The sequence below is a fragment of the Ranitomeya imitator genome, chromosome 1, assembly GCF_032444005.1.
Source record: "Ranitomeya imitator isolate aRanImi1 chromosome 1, aRanImi1.pri, whole genome shotgun sequence".
NCBI lineage: Eukaryota > Metazoa > Chordata > Amphibia > Anura > Dendrobatidae > Ranitomeya > Ranitomeya imitator.
Window position 1 is genome coordinate 188,982,509 of NC_091282.1, and position 14,327 is coordinate 188,996,835.

Sequence of the window (14,327 nt, forward strand, 5' to 3'; positions counted from 1 at the left end):
GTTCCTCATTTTTGCAACAAAATTTACAAAACCATTTTTCTACTTCGCCTCATTGGGGGACACAGGACCATGGGTGTTATGCTGCCACTAGTAGGCTGACACTAAGTGAATACAAAAGATTAGCTCCTCCTTTGCGGTATACACCCACACACTGGCTCCAGCCGACCACTTCATGCTTAGTGTCTGTAGGAGGCACATGGGTCTGGTTTTCAGACCACAATTTTATATCTTAATTTTAATTTTTTTTATTCTCATTTTACTTATTCCTTTTCATGGATTACAGCGGGCGACGAGTCCCTTCAGGGTTCTTATCTCCCCAAACCAAAAACAGGCGGGAACGTGGGGTGTCGCCTCCACGTACCCCCTCCTGCACCGTTGAAAGGTATACCTGAGCTCTATTTAGAGGCGATGGGTCCCTTCAGGGCACCGATCTCCCCACATCAACAACAGACGGGAACATAAAGTGTTGCCTCCATGTACCCGCTTCTGCAGCCAGGCTTATTACAGCTTGACCACCAGCCCTCCTAGGGGATCTAACCCTTAGGATGACCAGAGGCACTTATGGCATCCGTGCGGCCCCCACTGCATCACCACTGACAAACAGCGGTGATGGAAGGAGGCGGATTGTCCCTCTCCACCTCGCGGACAACTGGATGTGGACGGAGGGCTCCCTACACCGTCCACAATGCAGCGGCTGACCTACAGGCAGAACAGTCTGAACTCTGCCCTTCACTATGGGTAAGTACCCGGGTCAGCTTCGGCAGTAGGGTTCCTGTAGCACGGTAAGCACTCATCGCCTGTCGATAACCTTCCTGATGGTGCCCTGCTCTCAGTTTCTTGGATTTTCCTCTCCTCCGGGTGCGTTCCGACCGGCGCTGAAAATTTAGCCCCCCGACTTCGGGCCATACTAGGCTGCAACCTGGAAGCCCCACCCACCTGCTTGCCTCACAACGGTGGCTCCGCTCATGCACTTGGCGCTTCTCGTTCAGGATGAGATCGCCCTCCGGTATTCCCAGCGGCCATTTTTTTTAAATACCGGCTGCCTTTTCTACACTTGTGGAGGACTCTGGACGTGACAGCTCGCGGTGCTTTCTCCCTGAGCTACTCTCGGCAGACATCTTTGTCTTCCAGACGACTTTTTTACTTGAGTGGACTGTTCAGAAGTGCAGAGCATCGGGAGGACTGTCATCAAAGGGCCACAGGACCTGGGTAAGCTTTCAGCTGCAATGCACCCTTTGGCCCTTCTCTGCAGTAATTCCCTGGCTTGTTAGCACGATCCTTCCTATTAAGACATATTTGCAGGGAGATATACTGAGGCACACCATGTGTTTTTCACCTCATGTACCACCTGACAGACTTCGGTGCCACGGGGACAGAGTACGTCACTCTGCAAGGCCTAATTTGAAGTATAGCGTGGCACTACTGTGAGGTGCTCAAGTAGGTTACCAAAACCAATGTGCAGTAAAATAAAGAACTTGGCACTCAACTTAGAATGTCATTGCAATACTTGACATGTAGAGAATAAATATAACTGTAGCAAGATAGCATATAGCAGTCTTAGTACTGGCATTGAATGTGCCTATAGTAGGATTTCAGTCCTGGTGCCACAGGGGCTTAATGTACTCCATATGAGGGGTCCCTGCTGTGGAAATAAGGTGAGGGCACAGTCCACCTGTAAATATATATATCTGTCCTCCAGGGGTTGCAGTGGTGTACTTTGCCCTCGCCTTATTTCCACAGCAGGGACTGTAATTCTGATAGAAGCAACTCCTTTACCGAACTTCATAAACATTTTTGAGGAGCCCATTACTCCAATCCTGTGTATACAATTCTGCACCTTAATCCTTCTGTGACAAGCAATCGGACTGATGAAGGTCTAGTTAAGACCGAAACGTCTATACAGACTGCAACAATAAAAAAATAATTTTGCAGTGACATACTAAGTTGAGTGCCAAGTTCTTTATTTTACTCTGCAAGGCCTGTGATCGTGAATGCGCTCAGGAGCCCTCCGCTACCGAATTCAGTGTACCTAGTCCCACTGATTGGGCTTCGTTACTGTCGCAGTCCATGGCTTCATTGGCTAAAGTGATTGAGTCCCTCCAAGATCCCTCCACGGGTTGGGGCATTCATCTGCCTGTCTTAGAAGGTTCCTCTACTACAAGTGAACCCTCGGCCAGCAGGGTCCGCTCTCAGTCACAAAATACACAGGCATCTAGAAAACGGACCCATAGCACGTCTCCTGGGCCCTCACGTGCCCCGGTATCCGTGAGCTCCGTTTTTCGCTCCCGCTAGCCAGGGGTCTGCATCGACTAGAGCTCTGTGTACAAGTCTGACTGGTCTCTCGACCTGGACTTACCGGAGTATCAGGTGACGGTGGATACTCTCATTGAGGCCGTCAACCAGACTTTGAAGGTTGATGAGGACTCTACCTCTGTCCTGGATCATGCTTTGTCCTTCAAGAGGACCAAAGTCCTCACAGGGTGTTTGCCAACCATCCCGAATTTCAGGACATAGTTCAGCGGCATAGGGAGCGGCCGGACAAACGCTTCACAGGACAGAAACCTCTTGAGGCGAGATACCCTTTTTCATTGGATCTGCGGAAGGAATGGGCTGAATCCCCTCCAGTTGGTTCACCTATATCTCATCTGGCCTCCAATACCTTCTTATCTTTACCAGATGGATCCTCAATTAAAAATCCCTCAGACTGTCAGATAGAGAATCTTGCTCGCTCAGTGTTTTGAAGCCTCTGGCTCTGCACTCTCCCCCTCTTTTACCTCGGCATGGGTTGCTAAAGCAATGGTCTCCTGGGCAGATACCCTGACCAAAACAATTCAAGACAGTAACCTTCCCCCCGGTGGCAGCAGATCTGGCCAATCAGATCTCTCTGGCCGGAGACTATTTGGTGCACGCTTGCCTGCATGCGGCTAACTGCGCTGCACTGGTAGCATCAAACGCCATCACCATTAGAAGGGCACTGTGGCTCAGGGAATGGCTAACAGACTCTGCGTCCAAAAAGTTCCTAACCTCTCTGCCATACCAGTGCGGTCGTTTATTTGGAGAGAAGCTGCATCAGCTTATCTCTGATGCTACAGGAGGGAAAAGTAAATTCCTTCCCCAGCAAAAGACCAGGCGACCCTTTCGCCGTCAGCAACAGATTCGTTTCCAGTCCTAGTAATCCTGGTTGGTCCACTACAACCGCCTCTTCCAGATCGGGAAGCTCTCCAGGTTTCGTGTAAGCCCAACCAGTCGTGGAAGAGCCAAACCCAACCAGTCCAGATCTAAGGGATACAGGTCCCATAGATTCTCGGCTCAATGACTTGTGGCATTATCTGGTCGACACCTACAGAGTAGGCGGTCGCCTACTCCTGTTTCTGACTCTGTCGTTCACGACGAATGGGACAGAGGGACCTGGCGTCCTCCGGATACAAAATAGAATTTTCTTCTTGCCCTTTGGCACGTTTCTTCTCCTATCGTTCCCCCAAAACAGAGGCGCATTTCATCGATTCATTTCATCAAAACGGAGTCATTATTCTGGTCCCAGAAAACGAGAGGTTTGAGGGGTTCTACTGCAGCATGCGCTTCTGACAGCCTGGGACTGGAACCCGTTCTACCTCCACCGGCTGTGCCGCTTGTCTCCAGGGTACAAGCAGGCACTCAGGTGGTGGTCGTTGCGGTCTTCCCTCAACCAGGGGAAATCCTTTCCTCCAGTTCAATGGCTGGTGGTCACCACCAACGCCAGTATTGTCAGCTGAGGGGCCGTCTCCACACTGCCCAGGGACGCTGGTCTCCTCGGGAGTCTCGCCTTCCGATCAACGTCCAGGAGATTTGGGCAATCCAGTTATCCCTGCGGCGGTTCCATCTTCTTCTGGCGGGTCGTCTCGTTTGAATACAGTCGGACAATGCCACGGCCGTGGCATATATCAACCATCAAAGGGGCACCCGCAGCAGGCGGCAATGCGCGAGGTGGTTCACATTCTTCGCTGGGCCGAGAGGAACCATTTGATCATTTCAGCAGATCACTTCCCGGGCGTGGAAAACTGGGCGGCAGACTTCCTCAGCCGTCAGGGTCTCACATCGGCACTTCATCCAGAGCTCTTCCAACAGATCTGTCTTTGCTGAGGGACTCCGAACGTGGATCTGATGGCTTCACAATTAAACGCCAAGGTGGCTGAGGTCATAGCTCGGTCTCGATCTAGAAGCCATTGGGGCGGATGCACTTGTATTTCTGTCGCGCCAGTTTCGTCTTGCGTAAGTGTTTCCCCTGCTTCTGTTACTGCCGAGGTTCATCAGGAAGATCAAGGCGGAGGGGGCTCCAGTGATCCTAGTCGCTCTGGACTGGCCACACCGGGTGTGATATGCGGAGTTGGTGCAGCTCGTCGTTGACGTTCCCTGGCGACTACCGGATCGACCAGATCTACTCTCCCAGGGTCAGATTTGCCACCAGAACTCAGGGGCCCTTTGTTTAACGCCTTGGCTGTTGAATTCTGGGTCCTAACCCAAGCTGAGTTCTCCCAACAGGTGGTTTCCACCATGATTAGCGCCCGGAAGCCTGCATCGGTACGCATCGATCACCACACCTGGAAAGTCTTTTTTGCATGGTGCAGAGACCGCGGGCGTCCTCCTCTCGTGTTTTCCATCTCCACCAGTTTGGAGTTCCTCCAGACCAGTATGGATTCAGGCCTGGCGCTTAGCGCCCTCAAGGTTCAGACGGCTGCCTTAACTGTTTTGTTCCAGTGCAGGATTGCGTCTGAACTGCAAGTGGGGACTTTCATTCAGGGGGTCTCCCATGTGATACCCCCTATAGAGTGCTGTTGGAGGCCTGGGACCTTAAGGGTATGTTTCCACGTGCAGTAAACACTGCGTGTTTGACGCTGCAAAGAGACGCAGCGGCAAACACGCAGCGTCCAGATGTTACAGCATAGTGGAGGGGATTGAATGAAATCCCGTCTCCACTATAGGTGGTAACACGCACGCGGAGGTCCTGCGACTGCGGACATGCGGCGCGTCTTTTAAGATCGCAGCATGTCCGTATACCTTGTATCGACGCTGCGTCGCCGCAAGGTATAACACAGGGCCCTATGTGTGGGGTACGATGATCCTGGATGTGTGCTATGAACACATCCGGCATCATTGCGTCCCAGAAGGGGGCGGAGCTTAGCACAGAGCTGGTTTGCCGCTCCGACTAAACCTCCGGCCATCCTGAAGGTGGACACATACCCTAACTTAGTCCTGGGTATTAGACAGGAGACTCCTTTCGAACCGCTGCAGGACGTCTTGCTGACCTACCTTACTTGGAAGGTCGCCTTTCTTGTTGCGGTGTCATCAATCAGGCAGGTCTTGGATCTAGCCACCCTGTCCTGTCGAGCCTTTTTTCTAATTTTCCACCAGGACAAAGTGGTTCTCAGGCTGTCCCCGTCCTTGTCCTTCACTGCGCATGCGCCCGCTATTTTCTTCCCGGAAGAAGACACCGGCGGCCCTGGGTAAATTCCGACTCAGGGGGGCACTATACACTTATTTCTCCGTGCCATTAAAAAGCGGCGCTGAAGCATAAGTGCCCTTAACTGCCGCCGATAAAAGGCATATCGGCAGTCGTAAAGGGTTTAAATAAAATAGAAAAAAATGGGTTAATAAAAACTCAGTAAAGTTCAGACGAATAATTACTTTATTTGATAACATGGTTAAGATAGGGCTCGTAATGCTCCAGAATGAGGTACGGTATGTATTTTTTTTCAAAGAAACAATATCACAGAGAATCCAGTAGAAGTTATCTTCCTAGCTGAAGTTTTTCAAAAAATGTTTTTAGTGACTTTGGATGTCTTTATTTTTTTTATTAGATAACTTTTTAAAACATTTTAGAAAAAGTCATATTACAAACAGTTAGACCCCACACAAATCCCTCCCCACCACCCCCTTTCCAGCCCTATCCTAGTCCAATGTCCATAAACTGCTATGAGCAACTGCTATGAGCAAGTCAAGAGTGCCAATTCGACAGCGCAATACGGTTAGACCATTGCATTCACAGGTATGTAATTGTGTCCATAGTTATTAAAGTAAATAATCAGTATGGAAAAAAGCAGGATACAAACCACGAGTTCTTATATTAGCAACTTTTTAATAAAGCCAGTGTATGTGTCACCAGGGGTTATAGTAAAGTATCTAACTGACTACTAAGACGTTCAGTTAAAGATCCTATCCCAGAAATTATTGGACTAAATCGTTAGGGAATTGATCTTCATGCGTTTTGGGGAGGGCATGAATGGCCAAATTGAAAAACTTGTTTAGGAATGACACTACATTTTGTTTGTTTTTTTTCTTGGCGAAACCTTAAAGTGGATTTGTCTTTACCTATAAAGTATTAATGCTAAGTGTCACATGGCTGTTGGTGGGTGACTGATCTGCTTTATATTCTAGTCTGCTAATTTGTTAGTACATCTGAGGCAAAAGTGGTACAGTTTATTTCTAAGAAGGATGAAGTCACCCTCAAAACCTTGGTCTCAAGTGGATGAGGCCACCATCCGAGCAGTGATAACTGTGTTAACTAATGAAGAGCAGTCAGCATGTCTACAGCAGCCTTCTGGCATCGGACAAAGACCAAGACCAATGTCTTCTGAAGAGCTCCCAGCATCGTCTTCTTGGAGGACCAATCCAAGTCATAGGAGTTCAGCAGAAATAGACTTCTCCGATGATTTGTATAGTTTGGACAGGTATTTTGTTTGTATTCCCAAAACTCTGAAAAACTAAGGGTACCGTCACACAGTGGCACTTTGATCGCTAGGACGGCACGATCCGTGACGTTCCAGCGATATCCTTACGATCTCGCTGTGTCTGACACGCTACTGCGATCAGGGACCCCGCTGAGAATCGTACGTCGTAGCCGATCGTTTGAAACTTTATTTAGTCGCTGGATCTCCCGCTGACATCGCTGAATCGGTGTGTGTGACGCCGATCCAGTGATGTCTTCACTGGTAACCAGGGTAAACATTGGGTTACTAAGCGCAGGGCCGCGCTTAGTAACCCGATATTTACCCTGGTTACCAGTGTAAACGTAAAAAAACAGGCACTACATACTTACATTCCCGGTGTCTGGTCATGTCCCTCGCCTTCAGCTTCCCGCACTGACTGGTGAGCGCCGGCCAGCTGTAAAGTACAGCGGTGACGTCACCGCTGTGCTGTCCCTCGCTCACTGTCAGTGCAGAGAAGCACAGCACTGAGGGACGTGACAGGAATGTAAGTATGTAGTGTTTGTTTTTTTTACGTTTACGCTGGTAACCAGGGTAAACATCGGGTTACTAAGCGCGGCCCTGCGCTTAGTAACCCGATGTTTACCCTGGTTACCGGGGACTTCGGGATCGTTGGTCGCTGGAGAGCTGTCTGTGTGACAGCTCTCCAGCGACCACACAGCGACGCTGCAGCGATCGACATCGTTGTCGTATCGCTTTAGTGTGACGGTACCCTAAGGCATAAGAAGAATATTGACCAGAGTTGTGTGATCTATTGTAAATATGAGCATGTATGAGCATTTCCCTTTGTTTTTTTTTATAGCGGCAGAGCTATAAAGTCTCTACCTATGACTTTTTCTCAACAACCCAAACTTAAAGAGAGGGTTTTACAGCATCCAAAACGACTCGAAGACAAAATACAACAGATGTCTGCAAAATTTCCTGAAGGCAGTAGCTACTCCAGCCCTTGTGCAAGCCCTTCTCTACCTGCTTCTATTAAGGTAGTGTCTTTAAGTACAGTAACTGAAATCAGTCAGACCCACAGATTGGGTAGCAACTAGTGTTGAGCATTCCGATACCGCAAGTATCGGGTATCGGCCGATATTTGCGGTATCGGAATTCCGATACCGAGATCCGATATTTTTGTGATATCGGGTATCGGTATCGAATCAATAGGGATGTGTAAAATAAAGAATTAAAATAAAAAATATTGATATGCTCACCTCTCCGGCGGCCCCTGGACTTCACGCTGCTATCCGGGAGGCTTCTTTGTTTAAAAAGCGCGCCTTTCGGACCTGTGAATGACGTCCCGGCTTCTGATTGGTCGCGTGCCGCCCATGTGACCGGCACGCGACCAATCAGAGGCCGCGACGTCATTCGCAGGTCCTCAATTCCTAGAATTAGCAGTTTTGTGAATGAGAATGACGTCGCGGCTTCTGATTGGCCGCGTGCCGCCCATGTGACCGGCACGCGGCCAATCAGAAGCCGCGACGTCATTCTCATTCACAAAACTGCTAATTCTAGGAATTGAGGACCTGCGAATGACGTCGCGGCCTCTGATTGGTCGCGTGCCGGTCACATGGGCGGCACGCGACCAATCAGAAGCCGGGACGTCATTCACAGGTCCGAAAGGCGCGCTTTTTAAACAAAGAAGCCTCCCGGATAGCAGCGTGAAGTCCAGGGGCCGCCGGAGAGGTGAGCATATCAATATTTTTTATTTTAATTCTTTATTTTACACATCCCTATGGATCCCAGGGCCTGAAGGAGAGTTTCCTCTCCTTCAGACCCTGGGAACCATGAGGATACCTTCCGATACTTGATGTCCCATTGACTTGTATTGGTATCGGTATCGGCGATATCCGATATTTTTCGGGTATCGGCCGATACTATCCGATACCGATACTTTCAAGTATCGGACGGTATCGCTCAACACTAGTAGCAACTTTTACACTGAGATTGTCATGCAAAGTTGTACAAACTGTGTAAAAAAAAAAAAAAAAAAAAAAAAAACATTTACAGATAAATGTATGATAGTCGTAGGTCTGACTTCTGCGAACTACATCTATCTCTAGATAGTGGTGCCACAGCCGCTGTGACATTATAGACAAATTATATTCATATTTAAGTTGGTATCCGTTCTTTTAAAATTGATGATAGCATAAGCTATCAACAGCGATGGGGTGGGTCTGATGCTTACCAATCATCTGAATTTCTGCATTTTTTTCTGGCCAGTTCATACTTGTAAATGCTGTACTTTTGGAAGCAGAGGTACAAGGTTTTGCAGCATTCACTTAAAATAAGGCATTGGTGCAATACCTTGCTGTATGGCTACTAAAAGTCCAAACCAAACTGCAACTGGTGTAAACATTGAAAAAGCTGTCTCTCTTGCAGTAATGTCACTTCACTTATAAACAGCTAGTCTTGTGTGTGGTGGGTGAAATTCAGATCTCCACCAAACTTATATTGATGTATTCTAGGGAATCAGTTTTAAAAGGCTTGATAGCGTCTTAAACTTTAGGGTTTCCATTAACATCTACTGTACATTCACCATCAACCATATCCTTAGAAACACTTTTGATCTATAATTGTGAATTTTAGATTTCTTTCAGGAGATGGAGTGACAATACAGCCTGACAATAAGCATAAAAAAATCGCTTGTATGAACAGTAAGAACCCTAAAGTTAGGAAATGTAATTTATAAAACCATTGCACATGCTCGTTAATGGGTTATCCAGGCCTTTTATTATTTTCCTGTATGGGGCTAAGATCAAACAGTCAGAGGATTGCTAATTACCTGTCTGTTCTGCATGGGGACGATCTCTGCCGGCTCAGTTGGCAATATCCCATCTTCATTTCATCCCTTGCCAGCAAAGCAGATCTTCATCTTCTGGTATTCTCTGTTGACACGACGTCACTGCAGATGTCTTTTTGGCAATTGGCATGACATTTGACCGTGACGACCCTTAAACAGAGCAGAAGAGAAGAGACTGCTCTGTCAACGTGACATCAGTGGAAGCACGGGAATCTCCTGTCGTAGTGCATGAACACTCTGAGCCGGCAGATATCAGCACTGGGAATACAGGCATGTAGTTGTTAACAGCACAAAAAAAAATAATAAGCAGAGTCTGGAAACCCTTTTATTAGCTACTCCATGCTGATGAGAGGAAAATAACAAAGTACAAATAATGTTTATGCCTCGCAGAGCTCAAAATCTCCATCACCACAACCAAATTTACCTGTCAGGTATTTTATAATGAAGAGTAGCAACTTGAGAAACCTTGACATTTCCCAGCAAAAAGGAATCTGGTCCACAACTCCAAGCAATGAATGTAAGCTGAATAGAGCTTTCTGGGAGTGCAGCACCGTTTATCTGGTATTTTCTGTTCAAGGATCTGGCCATTTTCAGGTAAAAATATACAATATTGCTTATAGTAGAATTATTTAGTGTCAAATGTATGCGGAAAAAGATGATTATGCTTATTTTACAGTCATGGCCAAAAGTATTGACAACCCTGCAATTCTGTCAGATAATACTCAGTTTCTTCCTGAAAATCATTGCAAACACAAATTATTTGGTGGTATTATCTTCATTTAATTTGTCTTAAATGAAAAAACACAAAAGAAAATGAAGCAAAAAGCAAAACCTTGATCATTTCACACAAAACTCCAAAAATGGGCCAGACAAAAGTATTGGCACCCTCAGCCTAATACTTGGTTGCACAACCTTTAGCCAAAATAACTGCGACCAGCCGCTTCCGGTAACCATCAATGAGTTTCTTACAATGCTCTGCTGGAATTTTAGACCATTCTTCTTTGGCAAACTGCTCCAGGTCCCTAATATTTGAAGGGTGCCTTCTCCAAACTGCCATTTTTAGATCTCTGGCCGCACTATCCCTTTCTGACACGCCGCTTTCTCCTCCGGCCACACTGTGCCTTTTTGTTGCGGCTCGGTGGCCTGGCGGGCGGCCGCGCCGCTTTTTCCCGGCGTCCGCGCTTCCTCCACCGCCACGGCCCTTCCCGCCTTGACTGCCTGCTCTCCTAGTGGCTATCGTTCCTGAGGAGCATCTTCCAAGCCGTGCAGCCTTCCATCTGGAAATCGCAGCGTCTGCCGTGAGTAGCTCTGCACCGCAGACTGACACTCTCCCCTCTAACTTTCTGATTTTATCCTCAGGGGCCCGTTCAGTCTAATTTTAAGGGAGGTCGCTTCCGGCCTCCTACTTTTTCCCTACTTCCTGTGCCTTAGTAAAATACTTTCCGTGTTCGTCTTGTATCCGCAGGCTTCCCTCAGGCAGGCCTGCAGCAACGCACATTTTGCTCACCGCCCAGGATCCCCCTGCTGCTCCGCCTCAGAGCGAAGTCCCCACCCCGGGCTGGGCCTCCTCTCTGTCTCTATCAGTAGCGGATCTCACACAGGTGTCCCCGATCCTTGTGTCCATGCTCGACTGGTTGCCCCTGCAGACTTCCATAGCAGCCAGCGGGTCGCAAGAAGCTTTGTCCGAGACTTCCAATACAGGCCGCGAAAGATCCAGACAGGAACGCCGGTCTGAGTTCTCTTCTCGGTCCATCTCGCCCCACGGTCCTTCTCTATGGTCGACTTCCCCTTGGTCCCCCCCCCCCCAGAGTCAGGCGAGGCTTTCTCTGATGCGCCTTCGGAGGATAATTTGGGGCCGGATTCGAACCAAATCACTAACATGAGGGATATGGTTCAAAGCCTCATTGGAGCGACCAATCAGACCTGTGGCATCAAAGATTCCTCTACGGAACCCGCAGATCAGGTGGTTTCGTTTAGACGGTCTAAACTACCTCCCAAGGTATTCGCTCCTCATCCTGAATTCGAGGAGCTTCTGCCCAGAGAAAGAGAAAATTCGACCAGACGTTCTCAAAGAGGCAAGCTTCTTGGAGTCTCATATCTCTTTCCTCCGGATCTCATCGCCAACCGGAATGAGAGGCGATAGAGAACGACCTCTTCCCCTGTGGATCCGCCGGCTGCTAGACTTGCCACCAACACAGTCCTCACGCTGTCGGGTGGGGCGGCTTTGAAAGATTCCATCGATAGGATCATGGACTCTTTCGTGAAGTCGGCTTTCGAAGCTGCCGCATCATCCCTATGCCCGGCTTTTGCTTCCACTTGGGTTTAGAAGTCTGTATCCGAAGGGGCTAAACAACTCCGTTGGGGCATTCAAGCTGGAGCTCCACCAGACCAGCTGGCAGAACTTGCCACCCAGATTACTCACGCCCGGGAATAATTTGTTCCCTGGACGTCGCGTCTTCTGCCGCTCAGGCGCAAAGTAATGTTGTTGCCAGCCGTCGCACTGTTTGGCTCAAGAGTCATCAAAGAAGTCCCTTACGAGCCTGCCTTTTCAAGGATCACGTCTTTTCGGTTCCAAGCTGGACCAGATTATTAAGGATGCTACTGGCGGCACCAGTTCCCTTCTCCAGACCTCACCTACTTCCCCTTAGGCGGCAACTTCGGTCTTTTCGGCCTTTTTTTTTCATTTTGCGGCATCAGATTCCTCTTCACAACAGCAGAGGCCACAGGCACGTTAAGAGAAGAAGGTATGCTTCAGACTCACTTCTTCCTAGCGTTCCCGCTTCCGCTAAGGTGGATTCTCCAGGTCAAGGACTGGAAGTTCCATCTAGGCATGACTCACGACTAGACCCCAGCCCGTTTCCCAGGCTGGGCAGCCGTGTCCTCTTCCTCAGGGACATCTGGGTCTCCTCAGTAGAGGACGCATGGGTCAGGGAACTTGTATCCTCTGGATACAAAATAGATTCATTTCACGGCCCCGGGATCATTTTCTTCGAATCCCGACCTCCAAGAGACCCATTGTTTCCCTCCTTAAATCCGGGGTAATCCTTTCCGTCCCAGAACAGGAACGGTTCTCAGGCTTCTCATCGAATCTCTTTGTACCGGAAAAGGACGACAAGGTTCATCCCAGTCTGGATCTCAAATTGCTGAACAAGAAGTTTTGTCTGAGACATGTCAGGATGGAATCCCCTCGTTCAGTAATCGCTTCCATGGAGGCTCAGGAATTTCGGTTTCAGGCTCCCGAAAGTCTATCCATCTTCCCCCGACACTCTAGCCGTTGCGGGTGGCTCGTCAGCAGGAAGAAGTCCCGTCTTGTTCTTTCTCAGCGCCTCGTATTTCTGGGCATGTTCTTCGATACTTGTCGGACCAGAGTCTTCCTTCCCGAATACAAGATATCCCTCCTTCGTTGGGAAGTTCGCTTGCTCCAGGGTTCTCGGCTGCCCTCCTTTCCGATGGGCCATGAAGGTCCTGGGGAGGTTGGTTGCAACATCGTAAGCGATTTCCCTTCGCCCATTTCATTCAAGACTTCTTCAGCAAGCTATTCTATCACAGGGGGACAGGTCTGTCTTCTCCCTACATCGTCCCAGAGCAGATCCTTCAGAGCAGATCCTTCCTTCCAGTTCTCTGGCACGTGGTGACGACGGACGCCAGCCTGCTTGGCTGAGGTGCGGGGCTTTGTCACCTGTTTTTTCAGGGTTGTTGGTCGGCACAGGAGTCCTCTCTGCCAATCAATGTCCTCGAGTTCCGGATCATCTTTCTGTCTTTCCCTTACTGGGTAAGGATTCTCAGGAGCCTGCCAATTCGAATCCAGACTGCCAATGCCACAGCAGTGGCATATGTCAACCACCAGGGGTGGACTTGGAGTTCTCTGGCCTCGGCGGAGGTTTCCAGGATCCTCCTTTGGGCAGAGGCAACAGTCCTGGTGAGATCCGCAGTACATGTCCCGTGGACATTTAGGCCGCCGACTTCCTCAGCCGCGCGGGCCTTGCGGCAGGGGAATGGTCCTTACTTCAGGAGGTCTCCTATCGGATTGTTCTTCGATGGGGGACTCCGGAAGTGGACCTCACGGCGTCCCGATTGAACAAGAAGGTCCCTCGGTTCGTCCCAAGGTCCCGCAATCCTCTCGCAGTGGTGTTGACGCTCCGGCCATTCCTTGGTCGCATTTCATGCTTCCCTATCGGTTCCCACCCCTTCCCTTGCCTTCCAAGCTGTCGACAAAGATCAAGGCGGAAGGGGTGCCGGTCATTCTGATCGCCCCAGATTGGCCCAGGAGTTCTTGGTTTGCGGAGATTGTAAATCTTCTCGCGGACGCCCCCTGGCACCTTCCAGACTGACCCGATCTGCTTTCTCAGGGTCCGATCTTCCACCCGAATTATCCGTTGCTCAGTTTAACGGCGTGGCTGTGGACACCACAGTTCTAAGAGCGTCCGGCCTTTCGGCCCGGATGAGTCACACTATAATCCAGGCTAGGAAGCCTTCGTCTTCCAGGATCTACTATCGTACCTGGAAGGCTTACTTTCGTTGGTGCGAGTCCAACTGCTTTTCACCTATGTCCTTTTCCCTGCCTTCCATTTTGGCTTTCCTTCAGGCAGGACTGGATTTGGGCTTCGCTCTTAGTTCCCTAAAGGGCCAGGTTTCTGCACTCTTCTTCCCTTTCAGAAGACGTTATCATCTCAGCCACAGGTTAAGGCCTTCCTTCAAGGAGTAGCCCACGCTGTCCCTCCTTACAGGGAATCTGTGGATTTATGGGATTTAAAGCTTGTGCTGGACATTCTTAGGGGTTCCCTCCTTTGAGCCTC

General features: G+C 49.3%; 1 protein-coding gene across 2 annotated transcripts in view; it reads left to right on the forward strand.

Annotated features, from left to right (window-relative positions):
• Nucleotides 1-14,327, forward strand: part of YTHDC2 (YTH N6-methyladenosine RNA binding protein C2) — a 272,381-nt gene that overhangs the window by 242,477 nt on the left and 15,577 nt on the right. For both annotated transcript variants that reach the window (XM_069752951.1, XM_069752942.1), the window contains 3 exons: nucleotides 6,412-6,704; nucleotides 7,543-7,720; nucleotides 9,922-10,125. In XM_069752951.1, the coding sequence (XP_069609052.1) occupies nucleotides 6,412-6,704; nucleotides 7,543-7,720; nucleotides 9,922-10,125 (675 nt within the window). The remainder of the gene's footprint in view (nucleotides 1-6,411; nucleotides 6,705-7,542; nucleotides 7,721-9,921; nucleotides 10,126-14,327) is intronic.